The following is a 26,101-nucleotide window of genomic DNA, read 5'->3' as shown; positions in this document are numbered from 1 at the left end:
CCTTCACTACGATTCCCATCCTGCTACTGGTGGTACACAAGGGTCCTCAGCAACTAACAAAGCGTGAAAGAGACTGGTTCTTACCATCTGAGATACTCGACTCCTGGAACATCGTTTCAAATGCTTGATGGATTTCAGCAAAGGATGGTCTGTCTAGAGGATTCCACTGCCAGCCTGAGAGGACAAACAGAGACATAAAACTGATTTGTTGCATTAAACCAATAGTTTCACCTTACACTCTTCTGCTGTCCCCACAGTTACCCAATGACAATACCCTTATTCCAGTCTAGTGAACCCCACGCCCTTCATCTCCAGTGCTGCAAACCGCACTCCACTATTATAGTTCCTCCAATGATGTAACCCAGCCTTCTCCTGCAGCTGGTCCGATCACTTCCATCTCCAAAGCTGTAAATCTCCCACTGCTCATACAGCTAAAAGTATTTATTTTATTATTTTTAAATGTATACAATGTGCATTTCTAGTCGTCCAACTGCTGCAATCCTCACACTTCTACAGTAGACCCTGCGCTGCGTGCTGCAAACCTCTTTTTTCTATAGTCGTTCCAGCACCACAAGATGCCACTTCTACAGTCGACCCACTACTGAAATGTTCACACTTCTACAGACGGCCCATTGCTGCAAACCTCACACTTCTACAGCTGGCCCAACACAGCAATCCTTACACTTCTACAGCTGTCCCCACACAGCAATCCTCACACTTCTACAGCTGGCCCAACACAGCAATCCTTACACTTCTACAGCTGTCCCCACACAGCAATCCTTACACTTCTACAGCTGTCCCCACACAGCAATCCTCACACTTCTACAGCTGTCCCCACACAGCAATCCTTACACTTCTACAGCTGGCCCAACACAGCAATCCTTACACTTCTACAGCTGTCCCCACACAGCAATCCTTACACTTCTACAGCTGGCCCAACACAGCAATCCTCACACTTCTACAGCTGTCCCCACACAGCAATCCTCACACTTCTACAGCTGGCCCAACACGGCAATCCTTACACTTCTACAGCTGGCCCAACACAGCAATCCTTACACTTCTACAGCTGTCCCCACACAGCAATCCTCACACTTCTACAGCTGGCCCAACACCACAGTCCTCACACTTCTACAGTGAGCCCAACACCGATATCCTCACACTTCTGCAGCTGTCCCAACACAACAAACCTCACACTTCTACAGTGAGCCCAACACAATCCTCACACTTCTACAGCTGTCCCAACACCACAGTCCTCACACTTCTACAGTGAGCCCAACACTTCAATCCTCACACTTCTACAGTTGTCCCAACACAGCAATCCTCACACTTCTACAGCTGTCCCAACACAGCAATCCTTACACTTCTACAGCTGTGCCAACACAACAAACCTCACACTTCTACAGTGAGCCCAACACTGCAATCCTCACACTTCTACAGTTGTCCCAACACCACAATCCTCACACTTCTACAGTGAGCCCAACACTGCAATCCTCACACTTCTGCAGCTGTCCCAACACCACAATCCTCACACTTCTACAGTGAGCCCAACACTTCAATCCTCACACTTCTACAGTTGTCCCAACACAGCAATCCTCACACTTCCACAGTGAGGCCAACACTGCAATCCTCACACTTCTACAGCTGTTCCAACACCACAATCCTCACACTTCTACAGCTGTCCCAACACAACAAACCTCACACTTCTACAGTGAGCCCAACACTGCAATCCTCACACTTCTGCAGCTGTCCCAACACCACAGTCCTCACACTTCTACAGTGAGCCCAACACAGCAATCCTCACAATTTTACAGCTGTCCCAACACCGATATCCTCACACTTCTACAGCTGTTCCAACACCACAATCCTCACACTTCTACAGCTGTCCCAACACAACAAACCTCACACTTCTACAGTGAGCCCAACACTGCAATCCTCACACTTCTGCAGCTGTCCCAACACCACAGTCCTCACACTTCTACAGTGAGCCCAACACAGCAATCCTCACAATTTTACAGCTGTCCCAACACCGATATCCTCACACTTCTGCGGCTATCCCAACACAGCAATCCTCACAATTTTACAGCTGTCTCAACACCACAATCCTCACACTTCTACAGTGAGCCCAATACGGCAAATGCTCACACTTTTACAGTTGGCCCAATGCCACAACCGCCCCCCTCACTTCTACAGTGAGCCCATTGCCAGAATCCTCACATGTCTACAGTCCGCCCAACACTCCCACGACTATTGAGGGTCAAGAGCCACAATCCTCCTCCCTCCACACTCGTCCCAGTGATGCAATCCTCCCCCTTCCACGCTACCACCAGTAGGATCAGAGCTGCCATATGAACTCTCCTGCAGTGGGCCCAGTGCTGCTATCTTACCTCTTCTACAGTGCGCCCCATGCCACAACCCTCCTTCTTGTACAGTTATCCCAGTGCAGCTATTCTATCTCTTCTACAGTAGGCCCATTGCCGCAATCCTCCCTTTTCTGCAGCCAGCCAACTGACGCAACCCTCATACTTCTACAGTCGGCCCACTTCCAGAATCCTCAACTTCTACTGCCCGATCAACACTACCGCAATGATCTGACTACCACAGAGGGCCAAGTGCCACAATACTCCGCCATCTACTGTTGTCCCAATGCCGCAATCCTCCCTCTTCTAGTCGGCCCAGTGCTGCCATCCTACTTCGTCTACAACGGCCCAGTGCTGCAACCCTCTATCTTCTACAGCTAGCCCAGAGCAGTAATCCTCCCAGTCCTGCTAAGAGCCCAGTGCAGCAATTCTCCCTCTCCTACTATCGGCCCCATGCCATAATCCTCCCATGAGGCCTACAGCTAGCAGGGTGCTGCAATATCCCACGTCTTCCATACTTAGCCCAGTACTCCCAGCAATCCCATTATTTTCAGGCACAATGAAACGTACACGCTCTCATGAGTTCATAAACTTTTTCTGGGCAGCCTTCTGGACGCTCCATGCGATAATCCTTTTCTAGCAATTCGTACACCTGCGAAAGATCGATGCCCGGGTACGGAGACAACCCATAGGTGGCGATTTCCCACAGTAAAACACCAAAGGCTGTGGAGTAGAAACTCAGGCGATCAGTAAAGGAACCCAATTAAAAAACATAAAAAAAAAAAAAAAGGCAATGAATGGCATACAAATTACGCTACAATGCAGAAGAAATACTGATAGGGGAAATCAGAGGGTTGTAAAACCTATAGGCCTATACTAAGTACGACTCTTGCGTGCAACGCCAATATTCTTTGGCTTCATTGAAGTATTTAAACCATAACCGCGAGCGTTGCAAACATTCTGGTGTCTGAAGCAGACTGAACAGACAGATCAGGGCAAGGCGACTTCCAGGTACAAGGAGTTTGAATTTTGGAAGGATAGCAAAAGAATAAATGAAAGAAAAATAAAAAATTAGGTCTCTCTTATTACCATGTGCTTTAATTGTTCTGTAAACACAGCACCACAGGGAAGACTACCAAAGACCGATGCTTTCAAGTGGGAGAGACCTGCTGTAGCCTGGACAGACAGTCTGACATAGCAGGTACAGGCATATTCGCCTTAGATATAATTTTTTTTTTAAATAAAAATAAATAAATTACCCCTCTTAATAAAAGTTACTTACCCCAAACATCTGATTTGATGGAGAACTTGTTATAAGCCAAGCTTTCTGGGGCGGTCCATTTAATAGGGAATTTAGCACCGGCATGGGCAGTATAAGTGTCCCCCGTCATCAACCGACTGAGACCAAAATCGGCTACTTTCACCAAGTGGTTTTCCCCAACGAGGCAGTTTCTGGCTGCAAGGTCCCTAAGGATAGTACGAGAAGCAATAGAATCGGAATAGGTGGTCTTTAATATGTACAAAAACAAAACAAAACCCATAAACCATCGTTTCAACAATATATATAAAAAGAAATGTATATTTTTTTATGTTAATGTCAACACATCATGTTTTTGAAAGGACACAAAGCTAAAGTTAATTTAAACATCGTATTTAGGAGGATAAAGGCTTTAATTAGTTTGCGTGTTAACAGTTCTGCAAAGTCTCCACTCTTACGGTCTATTGAAATATCCTGAAATGCTAACGTCGGATTTCTTCCCCTCTCTGAGTGACCTGCCCATCTAGACAAACAATAGCTCTGTGCACAAAGTGATGTGGAAGTAATAAAACAGTAATACCACCCTCAAACAAAGCTGTATAGTAAAACACAAATGTATGAGTAATGTGAAATCGGTAAGCGGAAATTTTCTGCTCAATTATATCAATTATACAATATCTGCTTTTGTAAAGTGTTAGCTGCCATGCTGACTCCTGGCAAGCTGGCCAGCCCTATTCTGCAGATATTAAGTGCAGAGAAAATGCTTGAATGCCCTGCGTGTTGCTGCAAATATATGTTTCAAATATAAACCGGTGGAGGTGGATTAACAAAAAAAAATAGTCTGCTGTGACACATATTGCCACTAAAAGGGCAGTTTATGGACTGATTAAAGCCAGAAGTAGCGCCAGAAGTAGATTTGCACGTTAAGATGGTAGCATCCTGGGTATTTTCAATGCAGCATTTTCTAACGGGAGAAATTGTGTGGTGATCCTTGCTGAGTACTGGGCTAAGTGCGCAGGGCCGTAACTCCGGGTGTGCGAGCAGTCCCACCGCCCAGGGCGCATTACGGTCATCTGACGGCAATGTACAGATGTGTCCACATACAGTACATACGGTAGTCTTTCCATGTGATTTTTTTCCTTAAATGCGTCTTATTTGCAAAAGGATGTGATTAGGATGCACAAGCAGGTTTTGCCGATTAAAACGATATGCGGCATGCCTATATTCTGTGGGCAACTGGAACTGCATAAGAAATGGTATACAATCGGGGAAAACGGCTGCCTTAATACCGACAGCCGGCTTCCTGACTGTCATATCCCGGCGAGGGTGAAATGCCAGGCGTCTAGACGCCTGACATTTCCCCGACACCGGGAGACCGGCGCCCGGCATCCCGATCAAAGGGATGCCGGGCGTCGCGAGCGGACAGCCGCGTGGGGGGGGGGGGGTTTGAGGTTTAGGGCACCCGGGGGGGATTTAGGGTTAGGCACCCCCCCCCCCGGGAGTGTTAGGGTAGGGAGGGTTAGGCACTCCCCGGGGGGACTTAGGGTTAGGCACCCCCTCGGGAGGGTTAGAGTTAGGCTAGGGAGGGTTAGGCCTTCCCCCGGGGAACAGGTTTAGGCAGCGGGGAAAGGGGGGATTAGGGTTAGGCACTTGGGGGGGGGGAGGTTAGGGTTAGGCACCCCTAAGGAGGGTTAGGTTAGTATATACTTACCTTAGCGACAATCGGGATTTCCAGCGCTGTCGGACTTCCGCTGTCGGGCTCTGCTCGTCTGTCGGCCATGCGGCCGGCGGTATTTCACACCGATTCCTGCGAAATGCTACGTTACAGTGTCACAAGCAGCTGACACTGTAACGTAGCATTTCACATGCAGATACAGCCGCAGTTGCTCTTAGAATATAGGCATGCTGCTTATCATTTGAATCAGCAAAAGCTGCTTGCGCTTGCTCTGAGAATAAACGCATTTTAAGGGAGCAAGTCGCACAAAGAGACACTCGGCGCTCACATGTTGTGTGTAACGCGACTAGTAGCGCACGGAAGACAGGTGTGCGTGGAAACTTCTGTAAAAGCATATTGGAGCCTAGTAAAGCACCCACAAGCAATAACTTAATTTTGTTTTGTGAGAAACCCAAAATATATGTTGGGTTTTTTCATAAATATGGCAGAGATTCGCACACAACTGCTGAATAAGTTTCTGAGAAAATAAGGCTGTTTTATTATTCAACCGAAAGGCTGGTAGCACTGTACCATGTTCTACAACCTGTCAAAAATGTTTGCTGGTTTAGTTCTGCATCAATTATATTTGATATGCAAAGCACGGTAAGCTTAATACTCGAGGACCTCTGACCGGGTCAGATTCTGGAGAGCTCCATAATTAAGCCACAGCTCGCTTTGTCCTCTGAATCATAGAGCAAAACCTTTAGCGTTATCTCCTCAACACCTGCATTTCCAAGTCAGAGAGACGGGGGAAATATCCGAGTCAGAAGCTGGGTCTTCAGTCTGCCAATTGCTCAATGCCGAAACGTACACGACTGATTGATACTGAAAGCTAGCTGTAATAGCCTGGATGTTCGTTATATACATAACCTCTGTTACGCTACCGCGATTCCATGTAATAATATCTTTGACAATAAATACCCATTACCGGATCTTCGTTTCTATGGCATTAGATGCATAATGATGCTTTAAACTTGCAGTTGTGAGGAACACAGAGGAGGAGGCGATGTGGCCTGTTAGGATCCCTGCTGGAGTTAGTATAAGGTCCAGTCTCTCTCATTACATTGCTAGGAGCTGGAATCCGAATGCTGGGAATGTGCAAGGCGGCTAATTGCCGGCCAGTTAAAGGTCACAATCCGCAGTGTTTCATGTTTAAGAGGAAGATGCAATCAGACAATAGAGGATTAAATATTGCAACCAAGCAAAGGGGGGAGAGAAACAAGGATCCCTTGCATAGAGTGTAACTGAACAGAAACCAACTGTATGGTCGGGAAAAAAAAAATGTATACCTCGAGAACAAAAAGGTGAAAAAACCCAAAAACCTACGTAACCCCTACTATGGTTTGATCATTTTAATACACTGCATTAGGCAGGCACTGAATAAAAAAAAGTCCCATAGAATTTCAAGGACAGGGATTCCCCAACCACCAGAGAAGGTGATGTTACGAGAGACCTGTGGGGACCTTCAGAGAACAAGACGCACAAACTAGGCATTGGGGTAGAGTGCTCCTGTGTCTACCACCCAAGTGACAAGAGAGAACACCACAATGGAAAAACATGGTTGCATAAAATTGGATTTAAAAAAAAAAATAAAAATAAAATCAAAAACTGATTTATTTGATTTAAATCAGATTTTTGGGATTTAAATAGGATTTTTTATTCAAATTTTTTTTAAGTAAACATTTTAAAATGTTTAAACGTTTATTTAAAAACATTTTTTTTTTAATAAAAAAAAACCTATTTATTTCAAATAAATAATTTTTTTATATATATATATTTTTTTTAAATCCAATTTTATGCAACCCTGATTAAAACAATAAGCAGCTTGTGGTAATATTTTCCCTTTTAAAGGAACACTAAACCGATTATTGTTTTTGAAGAATCTCTCCTTGCCACCTCTCAACCTCCACGCTGTGGCTTCAGTCAGACGTCCATTGCTATCTCATGGCTTCAGTGGGTACGACACCAGCTGGTGATTCCAGCGTGCAAATTCGGCTGGGCAGAATGCAGCCGATGCCTCTCACCCACTCGGCCTACCAGCCAAAAGGTAGGCCCTTTCTTACCCTGCGATGACAAAAATCTTACTTATGCAGGGCTTGCACGACAAAGTAAGTAGTGGAAGCTCGGAAACAAATTCCTTATTACAGGTTTATTGCTCCTGTAAAAAGCTCTACTTCCTCAGTTGCGCGCTCTTCCGCGGCGCTCGTGGGGTTAATAAGATGCACCTACTGTGCAAGTGAACCCCGTGATAGACAAGCAACAAGTATGGCACAAAGTACAACGAGGAACAGAACGGCAGCTCTGGCATTTAATAGATTCCAATTGTACTGGGAAGAGACAATAAATGGGAGCCGCGTCACACGCCTGCACCTCTCTCCTGCTGGTCTGAGGAGATGGTGTTTTTACTTAGAGGGAAATGTCTCTGGGTAAGAACAGGCCCTGCTGTGTGTCAGCGCTCAGCTTTGCCAGGTAGAACTTTTGTTCCTCACAAATCGACACGGGAAATTATTTCAGCACTTAAGCGTATGAACAGCGGTATTTATACGGGAATTTGGGAGGTGGAGACAGACAATGGCAGTGTAATTACACCTTCTGAAAGACAAATTTGTATGTTCCCCTTTTCCTGAGAGCAAACTTTATCCTAATGAACTCCGAGTCCTCTTAAAGGGGCACTAACAAAAAGAATAGTTTTGAGAGCTTTAAATAAGGAGTAATAGTCTTTATTCATATATATTCAATTTTAGATATAGTTTAACTTTGTTCATATTGCCTTTACGGGACAGTCGTGCAGCGATAAACTGACAAATAGGGGATAATTTTAACTATCCGGATAAAACAAACAATGTACCTGATGCAATGCCATAAGCAGGTGCTGGCGTCATTGCCCTGGTCAGTTTGTATTTTGTATTTTGCCACTTTGTATCCCTGGCATCTGCAAATGATACTGCTTTGATAGGCGCATATGCGCCTGTGCGCCGATCTGTTAACTATTAGGCAAATACGCCCCCTTATGTGTTTTCTTTTTTAAATCAATGTACAAACATTGCCATAATTCAGATTCTAAATGCCATTGTATTAGTGCTGCATAAAAGTCTAATTAGTTGATACAGATATGTCCTCATACATCTAACCTCAATACCCCACGCAGCGCAACTTGCCTGGCGTGAGTGAGAGGTCCCGTGCTACTATGCTAGCGCCGGGCATCTTTTTTTTTGCAAAAAAAATCTAAGGCGCAATGCGCGTGACTAAGACGCACCAGCAGACTCTGCTGATTACTGTGATTCGTGACACTTGTATATCTGAGTCTTTATATGAAGCACAATGGAATGAAAAAAGCTGTGACCGCTACATTGTAACACTTCGTATACAGATTCAGAGACTCAGTCGCACACAGATTTACAAGTGTCTCATAGCACATTAATTCGCACATTCGCATTGCGACTGGGACGCATTTTCGAAAAAAAAAAAAAAAAAAAAAGATGCCCTGCTCTAGACGAGTCTCACCGGCTCCTGGTGCGCCAAGAGGGGATTTTAGCGCGACTGCAGCAAAAATGTATAAGGACACATCAGTATGGCTTTCCGGAAATTTCTGCAAACTGAGTTACTAAATACAACCACAATAAGATCTGTATTATATATCTTCTGTTATGCCATGTACACAATATTCTAGTTTATCCCTCCAGAGTACAACTTGGGCATCCTCGCTCCACTAGTTATCCAAAATAAATGAGGTACAACAGGAAAGATTCAAAATTATTCTAGTTCTGTGTGTTCTGGTTTCGGTTTTTCACCAATGACCCCCCTGCACGGTACTTATTAGCACCTATGGGGGAAATTCAATTCTGGGCGTTGGAGTTTCCCAATCAATATCTTAGCTCATTATTATGTTATCATTAGGGAGACCAATCCCAGATCATGTTTTCAACCACGAAATTTGTAATTGAAAAACGCTCAATCGCAGAGTTCCCGGAATTAAGCTGCAGGTGCTCAACGCTGCCCAGCATATAAATACTTAAAAAGCGCATACGATCCACTAGTCCCAAAATCCCAGGATTGGAAGCTCCAATCCCGGCATTCAAGTCCTGCCAATTTTAGGCCAAAATCCCGCCGATCCCGGGATTGGCGTCCCCAGTTACGAACACATCATCATATTGCGGAAGCCATAGCTCTCCTGCGCTGCATATCAAAATGCCAACAGAGATTCAGTAACAGTGACTACGCCGGCGATATTTGGATCCCCTTTGGTTCATACGACAAAGGTGTTCAGCAATAATTGTGAACTTACCTGTGAATAAAGTTCTTCTTTTCAAGGTACTCCATGGCAGATGAGATCTGAGTGGCCATATGAAGCAGCACCACCGCCGTCACCTCCTGTCGATTGCAGTCCCGCAGGTAGTCCAGGAGGTTGCCGTAGGTCATGAACTCTGTGATGATGTAAAATGGGGGCTCGCGCGTGCACACCCCTAAAAAAAAAAAAAAAAAAAAAGCGAGACCAGAACATTACACCTAAAGGCATAAATTGCACCAGGTTGAACAGTTCAGTCAGATGTATTACTAGCAGTGACAGAAGCCATTGCCTCTTACATGAATGTTGCCAGTCAGGTGCTAACCACAATATGGATGGAGTTATAAACACCAGATGGGTTGCCTGGAGCGATCCAAAAAGCAGATTTGTATATGCAGGATTGGGAAGCTCCCTACGTTACTAAACTAGGAGATTCGGATGAATTTAAAAGGACGCTATTGATAGGATAGCTCCACGAAAGGCCAGCTAAAACAGGTTTTATACGCAAGGATGTGATAGCTAGTAACCAATTGTGCAGCGTAAGTATAAGATACACGATGGAGCAGATACAGAGGAGAACGCTCGGTGCACAGAGGGTTCCAGGTGTGAGCGATCCGCAGCTTCACGCTCATTCACCTCTTATCTGGGAACTGCTGAGCCCTGTCTACTCACAAACGCTAAATGTAGGCTGATCAAACCCTGCTGCGCTAATGGAGGACTACAGGCTGACAGAGGAGGAAAGGGAACCAAACTTTATACTAAAAACATTAGGGTAGAACTTTATTTTATTTTTAGTGAAATAAAACAGGCTGGGTTCTACCACTGGAAACCCTTAATGAGTAAAACTATGACACTGTAACGGCCAATAGCACACTGACCGCCAACTCAGGGCCTTGATGGTTGTCAAGGATGCTGATTGGTCAGCTGAAATGGCTCCTCCGATCAGCTCCATCGGCAATCATTCTACGGCCTGGAGACTCTTTTATAGCTTCCAGCCAGAGAGAGAGGCGCCAGCTGCAACTCTGGCTGGGGTGTCTGACACAGACTGCAGACGTACGTCTCATGTTTTTGGGTCCCCGTGGGTTCTACTGGCAAGGGACAATAAGCCTATTTGTAAGCAGAGTTTGCATTTAATGTGATTTTACCTTAACCAAAGTAAATGCTACAGCACATAAATTACCTATGCTCAAATATTCTATAAAATTAAATAAAAACAATCCCTACACAAGTGTGTGTGTGTGTGTGTGTGTATATATATATATATATATATATATATATATATATATATTATATATATATAATTTATTTATTTTTTTCATATATATTCCTATCTACCTACCCAGCAACTGGACCAGATTGGGGTGTTTGACCTCTTTCATCACAGAGGCTTCTTTTAAAAACTCTTCCACTTCCATTGTGTCCTCCTAGAAACAGAGAGAGAGACAAGTGTGTGAGGGCCTGGCGTCTGTCGCTCAAGTGAAATAAAGTCCCAAGGAAATGCGGAAGGCAACAAAAAGCAGCACGGAGCCTTGGATCCAGACTAGATCACCGGATAGGGTTTAATCACTGTGGTGGGGTGATCAACTGACCCTCACTTGGTACGGTGTCTGCTGTAAGCCACCACATAACATGGCCAAGTAAAAGAGAATAATCCTGTCGCCCCACACACAAACCTCACAGCCAGTCCCGGTACAATGAACCGGATTATAATTAAACATCAAGAAGGATAGAATCATTGCAGGCATGCCAGGAATGTAAACACTCTAAATGGCCTCAACAACCCAGATCACCCACTAGGTGGCAATATCTCACAAGACTGTTATGTACTATAAATCAATGGGCTATTAAGGAAGGGGTTTTTTGCCTCTCAAGAGGTCAATGAATAATTTTTGCGGTATAGAAAATTACTGGAGGAGTGTTCGTACGCTGTGGGTGATTTACGGCAATTGGACTCCATGCTAATTTCCTGAATCAGTGGAAGTACATTCAGGCAGAAACAAAAAAACACGCAATCGCGTGATGAGAATACAGAGAGGCCAGATGGACTGGTACTAATTCTACAGCTGATGCATAATTCTGCATTGGAGGATGTGAGAACGTGCGACAGGGCAACCTCAGAGCCAGAGAACCAAATAGCACTTTAATAGCCATAGGAAAAAGTTGCTCATGTCACTCACCTTTAGGGTCTTTACTGCTACTGTCAAGTTATACTTCTTCCACACGCCCTCATAGACTTCTCCATACTGTCCCCCGCCCAGCTTGTGCTTCATGGTGATGTCCGTCCTCTCCATCTCCCACTTGTCGTAGTTTGGGGACACGCCATAGATGGTCGGCTTGTTGCGCTTTGGAGCTGGGTAGTGTAGAGTGGTGATCAGCCCGTCGGACACGGTGGAGTGGTGGTGGACTAGCTCGGCCAGTGTATTGAAGCGGCTGTCCGAGGACACGTACAGCTGAACGCAAGATACACGAGAATTTAGGTACAATTGGGAGTATTTTTTGTTAAATGTCATAAAAGAAGCCACAATTCGTATCAACCCGGTGCAATATTTAAACCTAAAATTCAGTTTGCAGTTCTAAACAATCCGAGCGATTCCCCTTCAAACGCTCGTAGATCAGAGACGAGCCATAAATAGGTCTGCTACTGCATGGTGTGTGGTCCCGATACCAAATCGGATCGGCAGTGGGAATGCTCATGAATGGGTTCAGACAGGTGACTGCTACAGTATGCGCTATTCCTTGTGACTGATCTGCATAATTTGCCTCCCCACGCTCACAAAGTGTCTAACGCAGAATAAGGTCGGTCTGGACAGCTTCAAGCTGGTCACATTTGCGCAGGTTTAGTCACAAAGTTTGGTCTTTTTTTTTTTTTTTTACACATACTGCTCATTCTGGGCTCCGTGCGGGTCAGTCGCACAGATTAAAATCCCAAATAGTCGGATGGCAAATAGTACATCAGGACATTAAAACAGGCCAGCTGGTGCCATTCATCAGGGCATGAGAGGTCATTAACCCTGCATCAGGCACAGCTGGCCTGACTGGCGCCACAAAGCTGTTCTCGCTCACCTCTCCGCCGCAAGGGGGCGCAGGGGCCTGCCCCTCCTAGTACCTTCCTATCTCTAGGTGCTGTTTGAAACCCCCCTAGTCAGTTTTCCCGCCGCCTGCGTGGAGTGCAGTAGTGACCTTCCTGGCCTCTCAGGCTCATTGCGCCCAAGCTCGTCCGACTTAAAGGTACGTATTTCTTTTTATTTTGTCACAATTTGGTGTATTTTGCTCATTTTATGAATGAAAATTACAAAGGTTGTGGGTATTTTGTGGAAATATGTAGGTTTGTCCAGGGTGGCCTCTTAGGCACACTGCGCCTCTTAAAATGTAGTATTTTTTGTTTTACTTGCTTTAAGGTTAATAAATGTGGTTTTGTGAATCAGATTTCCATATATATTCTCTCTTTGTACATCCTAATGAAGGTCACTGATCACTTTAAGAATGTTAGAATTGAGATAATTCGGTGCTAATGACTATTTTATAACAGGCGCCTGTCAGGCGCTCTGCGCCTCAAACTGGGTGTCCCAGAGGCGCGCCTGACGCAGGGTTAACAGACATGGAAGTGTTGGGGATGCAGAGAGTAGACAGATGAAGAGGCAGTATCATTTTGCGGTGCTTAGCGTAGTCCCTGAACGGCCAGATTTATGCGGTCAGGTCCCGGATTGTATCCCGGCCTGTACATCTAGCTTACCACTCAAGCTTCTAGTAATGATGCCAGTAAACTACAACAAAATGGTGTCACCTACGGTGCTTAATAAGAATTCTAAAAGTCACTGTAGAGATTCTTTTACAACACAAAATACGGTCGCAGAGTAAAGATCGGTTACTATTTAGAGCGTTGTGCCTTTATATGGTCACAGTGCTCCTCTGTCCCTGGCAAAATTAATATAATTAACACTAGAGGGGGCATTATTCCATATATAATGAACACATGGCATGTTATCAAAGAGTAACAAGAGCGTCATACCAAAAGGATCTACCAGTAATGTATGCATGCTGAAGTTTAAAAAGCTCAAGGCATTAAAAGATTTGGTCAGTGATTAAGGGGGGGGGGGGGGGATTTTTTCCCTGCACAGCAAGCTTCTTGTCTTTAAACTTAGTAACGGTCAGTGCAAAGGGTAAATACAGGTTGAGTCTCCCATATCCAAAATTCTTGGGACCAGGGGTATTTTGGATATCGGAATATTCCGTATTTTGGAATAATTGCATATTATAATGAAATGTCTTGGAAATGGGACCCAAATATACACACAGAATGCATTTATGTGTTATATACACCTTATACACACAGCCTGCAGGTCATTTTAGACAATATTTTTTATAATTTTGTGCATCAAAAAAAGTTTGTGTACATACATGAAATTCATTTATGTTTCATATACACCTTATACACACAGCCTGAAGGTTATACAATCTTTTTAATAATTTGTGCCTTAGACAAAGTTTATGTACATTAAACCATCAAAAATCAAAGGTTTCATTATCTCAGTCATGCTGAAAATATTCCGTATTTCGGAATATTCCGTATTTCGGAATATTTGGATATGGGAGACTCAACCTGTATTAGCGAAGGGAAAAAGCATTGCAGAGAGGTAGAGAGCACACAGCAGTGGTTAAACAATCTCACTTCTGCCCCCAAATAAGAACTCCTACATAAATATTGGTGACTGCCACAAAATGCCAGGATTTAGCAATTACGTTAATTGACCTGTCAACCGAACTATACCAAACGTACGAAATAAAGTCGCCACGAAACTATGCAGGCAGCAGATATAAACTGATCCTCTGATACTCTGCCCACCTTCTGGGCACCGCTCACAGGTGACATCTGAGAGGAAAACATGGCGCCAAGAGAAGAGAGAAAGCAATCCGCCTTGTTTACCCACTGTAGGGCACTGCAGAATGGACTGATGACTTAAATACGTGAGATTAGTAATAATATTGTTACACTAGTGAATAATGACATCACTGAGGCAAGAAGTACCTCATGCCTCGGTAATGTCACACACATTATACCCTTCGAGGCACTTCCGAGCGCCAGCTTCTCCGTAAACTCTGTCAGATGACTTTTGTGTACAGCATTCCGCTGTCAATAATACAAACATGGGGTAGTCAACAAGCGGTCCTCTAGCTGCTGGGGAACTACACATGCCAGCATGCCCTGACACAGTTATGCTATTAGGGCATGCTAAATCTGTGGCGTGGCATGCTGAGAGGTGTAGTTCCACAGCAGCTGGAGGTCCGCTTGTTAAAAACCCATGAATGCGTTACATACCCCTGATGGATACTGTACACATACAATGCTCTGACAAATCTGCACAGAAAACTTCCAATTGAAAAACAGCGATCTACGAAGGGCGACCTCCCCTAATTCACGCTAAAAGGGAACGTGAAATATTACTAAACGATCAGTGAATCGTTAATCAATTAGCTGTCCGACACCTATGAGTCTAGAATCTTTTCTGACAATTTAGCAGTAAGGAGAGCTTACAGCGAGGCCAGTAATCCATCACCCAATACAGCAGCGTCTGGGGAGCCAATTTCTACACTGCAACTGGAGGATAACCCCTTGCAAACACAGGGACAGTGACTCCTGTCTATCCCAGCTGTCTGACTCGCGACACTGAAGGCCCGTCAGTGGAAGAGCTCGCTGGCGCCGATGAGAAATGTGACACATTATGAAGTCTTTTGCCTGCGCAGGCATTTGCAGCCTCCAGCATGAAAGGGATATTTCTTTTACATTATATATATATGTTTATTTATTTTCTTTCTTTAGCAAAATGAAAAGCTCCTGGCTGCACGAACACAGTGTTCCAGTTACAGAACAGAATGGAGGTCGCATTGAAAAACACAACACTTAATCTGCCTGCATTTACAAAGGGCTATCTGGAAACGGGAATAAACAAGAGTTAAAGGAGGTTCCTCTGGGAACAGTGTTTCCTCCTGTGTGTCACTGTTTTGGTTCTGGTTTGCTTTCCTCTTAATGTGCCGCCTCCCCGGCAATTATGGGGTAGTGATGTCAGCCCTTTAATTTGTTTATTTACGACAGATTGCAAAAACGGTTTATGAAGAAGTGGGAGGTCGCGGGATAAGCAGATCTGGTGCGCGCTGGATTAATTGCAATGCGTTGCCAGAGGGGATGCAGTTGCTGAGAACAGCGAGACTGAGCGCTGCTCTGCCCGGTCGCATCCAATAATTCAGCATTCGATAACCGCAGCAATGGCAGCCACAACCAGCTGTATAAATCCACCAGGATTAAACTCCATGTCGCTGGTTTTCCTACAGGCGTTGCCAAAAGCACAGCAGTCCATATACCCGCATACTGTACATACTTAACCATGCCTGTGCCAAAGACGACTAACGCAGCTAGACCCACGGATGAGGTACAGGCTGATTGTAAAACGCCTGACATGTAGCAAGGCAAATGTTCTCCTGCAATTAGATCTTATTACTTCCACCAGCAGCTCTCCCAGAGCCAGGCTGATCCTGTTACAGGCTGTGGGGAATGCATTGTCCCTGAGAGGCCTGAACACGGTTCCCCAGAGCTAGTAACTTATGCACAGAATCCCAGGCATGTGGCCGGAGATCTCACAATGAATAAGAAGTATGAATGGTGTTCCAGGCACGCTGTCCTCGGGCTAACCCCCACCTCTGTAGCCTGTCTGTTCCTCCAATTGTACAATCCTTGCCTTATACACAATGCCTTTCCTCATCAGACTGTGCACTCACATTATGCCTGTAAGGATAACAAGTCCTGGTTAAAGCACCCACCACACAAACTGAACAGAGATTACTATACATATATACTGTGATACTTGAGGTAATTAGCTTGGTAGACTAGTGTCAGTGGTGCAGTATGAGACTCCACACATGGCATTCCTGTAAAACAAATGAACGTGGTGCTTTACTTCCAGCATAATTAGGAACAAACAGAAAATAATAAGCGCCTAGCCCTTTCTTAGGGCACTAACTCACTTCTAGAACCCTCTCTACAGAAGTAGCTACTCTGCATGAGAGTCTCTCACAGTCTCTGAGATTGGTGGTCCTTCCTGCCACATGTAGGACTAGACACTGGCCTCCTGGACTGGTATAGCTTCCTTAGCTTGTTGGCTGCCGCCTCTCACAGTCTGGTCTGCTCAATTGCAGGTACCATAGCTCAGTCCATGAGTTGGATAGCCTTCCCTGTATCTCACAGGTCTAGGCTCAGGCCTCCTGGCCCTCACTGGCTTGCTAGCACAGCAAGCTCTGTCTGACTGGTCTGCCTAAGTCCGCCCTGGACTGAGTTCACTCTGCAGCCCTTACACCTCTTCCCAGAATCCTTTTCTTCTCTGTGTGGGCGGATCTCTCCTGCCCCACACAGAATCTGCTGCTCACTAGCGCCATCTCTGGTGATACTGCCACAATACATACTAAACAGACGTGTGCTATACATATATACATACCTACTATACAGATGTGTCCCTACAGTGTGTCACTACGGTTAATTTTGTTTTGGGAGCCAATTAACCTACTAGTATATTTTTGGAGTGTGGGAGGAAACCGGAGTACCCGGAGGAAACCCAAGCAAGCACAGGGAGAATATACAAACTCCACACAGTTAGGGCCGTTGTGGGAATCGAACCCATGACCTCAGTGCTGTGAGGCAGTAATGCTAACCATTACACAGCCTGTACTGCCCTTACACAGATATACAAGTGTCACATATTATATTAATCAGCACAGTCTGCTGGTGCGTCCTCGTCACATCGTATCACTAATTAGACGCCCCGAGGCTAGCAGAGTCTCACAGGACCTGGCGCGCTGAGGGGGGCTTTTTAGCTTTTTAATGCAACTGCAGCAAAGATATCTAAGGACACATCTGTACATTTAGATTATAAACTGTGCACTTTTCATTATCACCCTCTCAGTTTTACCTGGCCCTATTGCCAGTTATTTGTACCCGCATACAGCTTTACTACATTAAGGGATTGGACAGATAGCACTGGCTGTGATAAGTTGCCTGGTGACTCCTGGCTATACAGTAGGTAAGTGGGGGAATTGGTGTGCTTAGAGTTGTAGTTCCACAACAGATGGAAAGCCACAAGTTAGCTGTCGTAAATTTAAATGTCTCCATTGAGAAGCATATTGCTCTCTATTCCCATTCTGGATTAAATGAAATAACCAGTGTGCAATCAAGCAGATTTCTGTAAATACTGGACTGAAAGCTGCAGCTGAACAGTTTAGCAATATTTAATTTGTCCGTGTCTGTAACTAGGTTTATTTAGACACATTTGTTTTTAATGTTATGATAAATGATCCTAAAATTGAGCCTGGACACAAAAAGACCAACCATAGGCCAGACCTGGATGACTCAGAGGTTTATTGGCCGTTTCGGAAAATGTGATTGGCCAATTTGTGGGCACTTGACAGCCGACTACGCGACTGGAGCTTAATCCCTGAATGAAGATGACCTGAGCTATTTGGCCCAGCATTGGCAAATTCAAAACAGATGCATTTGCTCAATCCGAACGCCGTGATCGGTTGATCTGTGCCCATCGACAGTAACTCTGTTTGATCCGCTGTAGCAACTGAGAAACTAATAAGGCTCCAAAAATTATTCGTTCTACCAAATTTGAGGTTTAGCTTGTAATGATCACTATCGCCACTGTGCCTTTATCATGTTTCCTTACCCGAGCCCGTTTTCAATTAGAGGCGAAAAGTCGAAAAAGTTTAGACTGTCCGACTTTCCGCCTCCTTCGCCTGTTTCAGAGGCGGAATCTTTCTGTGCGCGTCCCTGCTTTCCGCCTAATTTAATTCCAAAACAGGCGAAAACGGAAAGCGGCGAATGCGGAAAGTACTGAATTGATTGGGGGAATCAAATAAGATGCACTGACACTGGAAATCGGTACAGATGTGTACTATTAGCCCCAATAAAGCTACTTTGTGTCATTAATTTGTGTTTAAAGCTTTAATCTTCTTATTTGTAAAAGTGCTGAAAAATGGTAGAAAACAGTATTTTTTGGTGAAAATAGTAATGTCAAATTCGGGGTACTTGAAAATGGGTGCTAGTATATTTGTGTGCTTCTAAAGTGAACTTTTGAAAAAAAACGTGAAAACCCACCCTCATACATGCACCTGCAAAATCCCAAAATCACTTGGCCCCTCCTAACAGCACCCCAAGTAGTCTATTTTGCTAGTTTTTATAGTTGTCCCCCCACTTTTTTGCCCCAAAAATGACGTCTTTTTTGTGGTGTTCTGAGGTATTTTTTTTTAATCCCAATTTGGCGGGAAAAATCCAAACTAATCCTAGCCTGCACATGCCTAATTCCTACTGATGTTGGTAAGTACGAATTCTTATAGACAAGTTGCAAAACAGCAGAGACCCTTATACACAGAACACTGCAATAACTGCGGTAGGTTACCCGTTACACTCAGAATAGCGGACAGGAAAGAAGAGCATAGACAAAGCCGCACAGAGGTATAAGAACGCTGGCTGGGTCCTCACCTTTCCATCGGAAGCCGTATTGATGCGGTAGTGGTAAACCCTGCCCTCATATCTCAGGGATATGGACCTCTGCCCCGGGCTGCTCTCGCTCTCCCTCACCAGGAAGCTGCCATTGATTCCGCTGCTAAGCAGGTATTCGGCCGCATTGCGAGACACTGGTCCGTGGTACCAGGAATGTTTCTCAGGGCTATTGACCGGGGTGATGTAATTACTAGGCACCCAGCCTTGGCCGTTCTTGGTCTGGGCCTCACACCACTCTCCATTGTGATTGTATCCCAACACCCGGAGCTTCTCGCCTTTCGAAAGAGAGACAGGTTTTGTTCAGCAGACATTAACACCACATTAATATAATGCACACTGGGGATACAGTGCATCGTTGCTTTCTAGGATAACATGCCAGATAAAATATTATAAGGCGTGCATTTATAGAGAACGGTGATACTCTACTGCAGCCTCCGCCATGGCGGAATGGACTTCCTGAGGGGTCCACGATTTACCACTCAAATATTCAAAGGAGCCATGTACTGATGTTATCTGGGGCAGATTGTAAATGAGGTAGGAAGTCACCCCGTTCTCAGCAGGAAGGGGTGAGGGGAACAAGCCCGTCTCTGGCTTGAAAACTGGAAGTTAAACCAAGCATTGGAACTTCTGAGTTAGCAGCAATGAGAACTTCTTTCCACATCAATAAACCACAGTTCAGTCCGTGTCTGGGGGATTTACAATTGCAGGGCGTGATTTTACCAGCACATAGCAAAACTGCACACTTCTGTATGCCAACATCTAAATGCATGCAGATCTGCCCAAGGTCTAAAGCTGCATACACATGTAAAGATTTTCTGTCCAACCATCCAACTAGTTGATTGGTTGGAAAGAAAATCTGGTAACGTATGGGAGTAACAGACGATCAGCAATTTGCTCCTAAATGCCAGAAAGCGGATGAAAATGGTCGTCAGACAAGTTTGTTAAATGTTTGATCTAAACAATTTGTTCAAACAGTTTTTGTCCATTTTCCGGCGTTTGGAAGCAAATTGCTGATTGTCATTTGCTTTCATACCTTACAAGATTTTCATCCCAACCAATCAACTAGTTGGATGGTTGGACAATAAAATCTTTACGGGTGTATGCAGCTTAAGAATACGGATGTGTCCGCATACATCTATCCAAGTGTGCTACAAGCCAAGTTACACACAACGCTTCAGCACCGTGCGACTTTGTAGAGCCAAGCAGTTTTTCATGCGACTTTTCCCCTTAAAATGGGCCTTATTCGCAAAGCGATACAATAGCATCTCGCATGCAGAATATATATATGCCGCATATCATGTTAATCAGCAGAAGCTGCATGTGCGTTCTAGTCGCATCGCTTTGTGAGTAAGACGCATTTAAGGAGGCTAGATGTATGCAGACACATCTGTATACAACATAAAGACATTAACATCTTGCCTGCTGTAAATCAGAACCTCTCTCTTAATACAAAGTGCTGTGACCGGCAACTCTGCCGACGGTTTGAATTGCAAATTGGGGGTCTAAAGTTCATGAACTGCGAGAACTACCTGAGGGCTTAATTAGAAGAGGGGGGAGATGTATCAAATATGAATACACAGGGCTTGACAAATCCCAGGGGCCAGGTCACCATGGCTACCAGATTTTGCTGCCTGGCTACCAGATTTTGCAGTGAGGGAGGAAGCAGATCCTCATCAGCCCCCTGCGGAGATTCGTGCCTACAGTATTTTCGGCGTTCATTTCATGCTCAGGAGTGCATGTGCTGAGTGCCGTCTGCGGTGACTGCTGTGCCTGTGTCCATCCTGGCCTGCGCTGACTCCTCCTGTCCGTCCCATCCTGCGCTGACGACTCCTCTCCATCCTGTCCTGCTCAGACCTATGCTGTCTGTCTGATCCTCCTGTACGTCCCGGCTGTCTAGTGTCGCCCATCTCCGGCTGCATAGAACTCTCCGGTAGTAGGCTCTATGCGTGGCCAGGGATAGTGGAGCGGCTTCAGAGGAATAGTGGTGTGACCACGAGGGGAGAGGGGTTCTGTTGTCCATTCTGGCACCATTGTTTTATATGAAATGTGGACCGTTATTACTGGAGGGTGGAGCAGGGGAGCTGTGCAGAGCAGTGAGGGGGCCTCCGTGTTACTATATCCATTCAACTGTGACCATTCTGTGGACTAGTATAGTGTGTCTAACAGTTGCACATAACACACAGAGCTGTGCTTTCTCAATCACTCCTGTCATTTTTTTTTTTTTTTGGGGGGGGGGGGGGGGAGACAGTGATCTGGCTCCTACATTTTAGAAAAATTTGTCAAGCCCTGTGAATGCAGGTTCTTCTTTTAAAGAGACACTCCTATGTAACATGTAGAAGGTTCATTATGCTTAATCCTGGTTACTAGGAGGTAGAATTTCTGGAATTTTCTGCCTCTAGAAAAGTATAAAAAAGCCTATTAAATTCCTATTTTCCACTAAGAGACATGGCTGCCCGGAAGCCTCGTTTATGCTGTATGCAATTTCTGTCTCTCATGCCCCAAGAGCAGATTAGGCAATGAGGCCGCGCACAGTGAGATGGGGGACTTACCTTTAGTGATGCTGAGGGTATTGTCCCCGCTGGCCACGAAGTCATACAGTGCAACAAAGAGATTGGGGTCATTTTCACTTGGCCCAGACAGAAGGTTTTCCTTGGAATTCCAACGAGCAGCTTCGCTGAGACCTTGAGGCTCAAAGTCCGAGACTATTGGTTTTTGCAAGGCTTCTGGTGAGCAAGTCCATGGAAGAGACCAGGGGGGGAAATAAAAGGGGAAAAATGGGTTCAACTTCAATATAAACGATCACACAAAACTCTTGCTTAAAGTTTCCAACACACATATTAAATAAAACTAAAGAGAACCTTAATGTGGCAGTAAGCTACAGGCAATGTGCTTCCATGGGTGTGTTCAACTAGAGTCAGGGCCCCCCTCAGCTCCTGTTCATCCACGTCTCCCCATTTTTAAGTGAATGACTGCATTGTGCCCATCACAGCATTTCAGGGCAGGTGGAAGCCGATCTTGGGGGGGGGGGGGGTGCAGTGACCGGTCTACTTGTATACAAGTATAAGTGACGACAGGGCTGCATGTGACAGGGGCAGTGACATGATGTGAGGAGGGGAATGGAGGCAGCAGAACACCACAGCCTGAGCGTTAGATATTGGAAGGAGCAGGTGCCCCAGCAGCACAGAGTATATCAGGAGATAAGTGATGTATCAGTGAGGACAGGGCTGTATGTGGCAGTGTGATGATGTGAAAAGGGGAATGGAGGCAGCAGGACGCCGCAGCCTGAGCGTTATATGTTGAAAAGCGCAGGTACCCCAGCAGCACAGAATATATCAGGAGATAAGTTATGAATCAGTGAGGACAGGGCTGTATGTGACAGTGTGATAACGTGAGGAGGGGAATGAGTATATATGGAGAGGAGTGATAGGTTAGTGAGGACAGGAATGCATGTGTCAGGGGCAGTGACATGATGTGGAGGGGAATGGAGGCAGCAGGAAAGCCACATACAGACTTATATATAGGGAAAAGAAGGGTCTCCCAGCAGCACAAAGTATATAAGGAGATGAGTGATGTGTTAGTGAGGACAGGGATCTATGTGACAGGGGCAGAGACATGATGTGAGGAGGGGAATGGAGGCATCAGGGAGCCACAGACAGGGTTATATAGTGGAAGGAGCAAGGTTCCCAGCAGCACAAAGTTTAATTTAAGGCTTCTGTCATACTGCTGCGGGAAGATGCCAGCAAAAATAAAAACGCAACAAATTTACACATTCAGCTAACTGAAGAGAGAGCGGTGACTTGGGCAACAGGTTTATACAGCTTCATTTCCAACGGTTAAACATATACTAATCATACGGTCAAAACAATTCTACATGTGTGTCTACCTTGTTAATAGACTTAATTAATTATAGAAACATTAAATGTGCAACACTTCCAAAAATTTTATTAATTGCAGTATCTAATACTGTGCAGATTGAGACAGCTGTAAAACATTACTGTAATTTACAGGCGAGCACAACGCGTACGTCACAATTATCACAGTAACATAACGCTTTGAATACATTAGCCAGGCTGCATTACGCAGGGGACTTCAATGTGCAATGTTTTCCCACAGCCGATTCATAGCTGCTCAGCTGACTCCTACCCATCACTCAGACACTCATGGCATCGCCAAGGTGCTACAGTCCCTGCTGTGCCGGCTGTGAAACGCTGCTTAGCACCAGTGTCAGCTGCTCAGCCTGCAAAGCTGTCTCTGTTCTTGGAGCATGAAATTCTGCTCAGTGTAAAACAATCCCTACACCTCCCTTGCCCCCATGTAGATAATAAATAGGGAAAGCGAAGGGGGAATGAGACCCTGCACAGGAAGAACAAATATATGAGTAAGTATTCATTAAAAAACCAACTGTAACACGTTATTATTCCAGATAAATAATCGTATACATAACAATGTGTTATGCAAAGCTGTTGCTGTTCTTCGAGTATGACATTCTGTTCAGTGTAAAACAATCCCTACACCTCCCTTGCCCCGAGTAGATAATATGCATTACTGCAAGTCTCACAAAGCTCGCGCAGATGCCAATTTTCCACTAAATCAGGGCACATGTGGGGGCGCCAGGCGATGGGTTCACAGGCCAGGATGTGGCTGGAGAGATCACCCACTCACTCACTCACTGGCTGATTCAACAGGAAGACAGGAAATCCAACTTTACCCCCTTCTCTCCAGTAAGGAACACCCAATCTACAATTCCAAAGAACTGTATAAATTTATGCCGCTGACTAAGTGACTGATTAATTAAAGAATAAACAAACAACTAACGACCATAGAAAAAGGTAAAAAGATATGAGAGAGCTGAGCTGGCTCTCGTGCTTCAGCCGAGGTGGAGGACAAGGGACAATTAGCGCTCTGGATTTCGCGGTGTCCCCACTGAGCAGTTAGGAAATAAATTGTACCCTTGTGGAACCACACACATTCACGATTCCGCATACTTCAATCATACATGTAACAATCTGGCCCTACTGTGGAGAGAGGCTGAGCGTTTAACTGTACAAAACCTGTCTGGTTTTACAAAGTAAATTATACAGTAGAACTTGTCCTTGGGATTAGCAGGTCAAGCTCCTCAGAAGCGTAACCCACAGAGTCGGCGGCTGACACTGCTTTCATAAGCAGAGAAAGAGAGGCTACAATGTATAACCGTATACTTGGAAGTGCACAGACCTCATCAGGGGAAGGACACTTGACGAACGTCACTGAGGAACAAGTGACTTCGCCAAGACCATCAATGTTCTTGACGATGTAAGTCAGGAGTGGACACACTTTATTCAGGAGTTGGGAGTCAGGGCAAGTGTTAGAAGCCAGCCATGTTCTCCCAATTAGTGAAATGTTCTCACATTATTACAGATAATCTGGTAATGAGGAAACGGTCACACTTAATACTGTACATTATTTCCTGTGACACCACCAGCACACACTGCCAACCTGGGCCACTCATCAGCACATACTGCCAACCTGGGCCACTCATCAGCACACACTGCCAACCCGGGCCACTCATCAGCACACACTGCCAACCCGGCCACTGATCAGCACACACTTCCTGCAATGACCGTTTCCTGTTACTGTGGTCAGTTCCCAGGACAAGGAATCTCGACAAGGCACCAGAGGGCTATAATGCTGTGAGCCTTAAGGGGCCTATCCATTACGCGACCTGAAAAACTGAACGACTAGCGTTCAGTACTTCAGGTCGCCAGGTGCGGTGCCCGCACTGAACGGCATTCACTGAACGTCATTCAGTGCAGGATCCCGACCTATCTGGGAATATGCGGAACCTGACAATCGACGTCAGATTGACCAGCATGTCCCATAGATAGTCGGGGTCGGCAAGGACCCAGCGTGCACGCGCATCGCTGGTCCTTGCCGGCTATCCATTAGACGACTTTCTGAACAATGCGACCAAAACCTCCTGGTTTTGGTCGGATCATTCAAAAAGTCGTCTAATGGATAGGCCCCTTTAGATGTATAATAAGCCTGGGGAATCTGTTCCAATAGTTATCGGCAACTGTACTAAAGTGGGCTAAAGTTTACAACCAGCTGGGTCATTCCATGGTAACTCACATTACAAAGTGACATCGCAAACAATTAGCAAGTTTTTAAAGCATGACCTGTTCCGTTTACAGACTCAAACTCAAAATTAATTTCACATAAATTCCTTTTGTTGTTGGATAGCCATGCATATACTTGCTATGTCATTTTGTAACGTGAGTCACCATGGAATTCCATTATGGAGTGTCATTAGGATGTCTCTGGAAGTCACCATTGTGATTGGAATTTCTCCAGAGCCGATGTAGCCCATCGCTCACCTACGAACTAGTGACATCCCTGGAACGCTTTGTAGGCGGAACAATAGTCGCAACAAGACTGCAGTCCACCAACTGACCCAGAAATCAACGACGCATCAGCATTTTCTAATGCATAAATCATTGTGATGACTAAAGGTCCCCATACATCGGCAATTGATTGCAGCAATTTGCAAATTGCAATCGATTGTGTATAAAAATCTTTCCTTTTTTCAATCGATTGTGGCAATTCTGCAATCGATTGAAAAAGGGGAAGATTTTTATACACAATCGATTGCAAATTGCACGATTGCTGCAATCAATTGCTGATGTATGGGGGCCTTAAAACAGTACATTTCTGTGTTCTTACTTGCATTTAACTTAAACAATCAGTCGCCTATGTTTGCTTTATTGCCCAACATGTTATTCCACTACCGTCAGTATCATGTGTCCTCCACACCACTAAGAGCACAGGTTCTCAAACTCGGTCCCCAGGCCCCCCAAACAGTGCAGCTTTTCCAGGTCTCCTCAGAGAATCACAAGTGAAATAATTACTCCACCTGTGGATCTTTTAAAATGTGTCACTGAGTAATGAATACACCTGTGCACCA

The 26,101-nt window shown here is 45.1% G+C and overlaps 1 protein-coding gene across 5 annotated transcripts in view; it reads right to left on the bottom strand.

Annotated features, from left to right (window-relative positions):
• The window catches only part of ABL1 (ABL proto-oncogene 1, non-receptor tyrosine kinase), a 153,663-nt gene that overhangs the window by 8,095 nt on the left and 119,467 nt on the right, over positions 1–26,101 (bottom strand). For 3 of the 5 annotated variants that reach the window (XM_088453316.1, XM_088453313.1, XM_088453314.1), the window contains 8 exons: positions 21,711–21,884; positions 19,141–19,436; positions 11,792–12,064; positions 10,954–11,038; positions 9,615–9,792; positions 3,640–3,824; positions 2,928–3,080; positions 85–174 (listed from right to left, as the gene is read on the bottom strand). In XM_088453316.1, coding sequence (XP_088309442.1) covers positions 85–174; positions 2,928–3,080; positions 3,640–3,824; positions 9,615–9,792; positions 10,954–11,038; positions 11,792–12,064; positions 19,141–19,436; positions 21,711–21,884 — 1,434 coding nt within the window. The remainder of the gene's footprint in view (positions 1–84; positions 175–2,927; positions 3,081–3,639; positions 3,825–9,614; positions 9,793–10,953; positions 11,039–11,791; positions 12,065–19,140; positions 19,437–21,710; positions 21,885–26,101) is intronic. The other 2 variants (XM_088453317.1, XM_088453315.1) reach the window with 1 other exon arrangement.

The sequence above is a fragment of the Taudactylus pleione genome, unplaced genomic scaffold, assembly GCF_031769625.1.
Source record: "Taudactylus pleione unplaced genomic scaffold, aTauple2 ptg000579l, whole genome shotgun sequence".
NCBI classification, from domain to species: domain Eukaryota; kingdom Metazoa; phylum Chordata; class Amphibia; order Anura; family Myobatrachidae; genus Taudactylus; species Taudactylus pleione.
The sequence above is the reverse complement of the archived record's forward strand: the minus strand, read 5'-3'. Positions and strand labels throughout refer to the sequence as shown.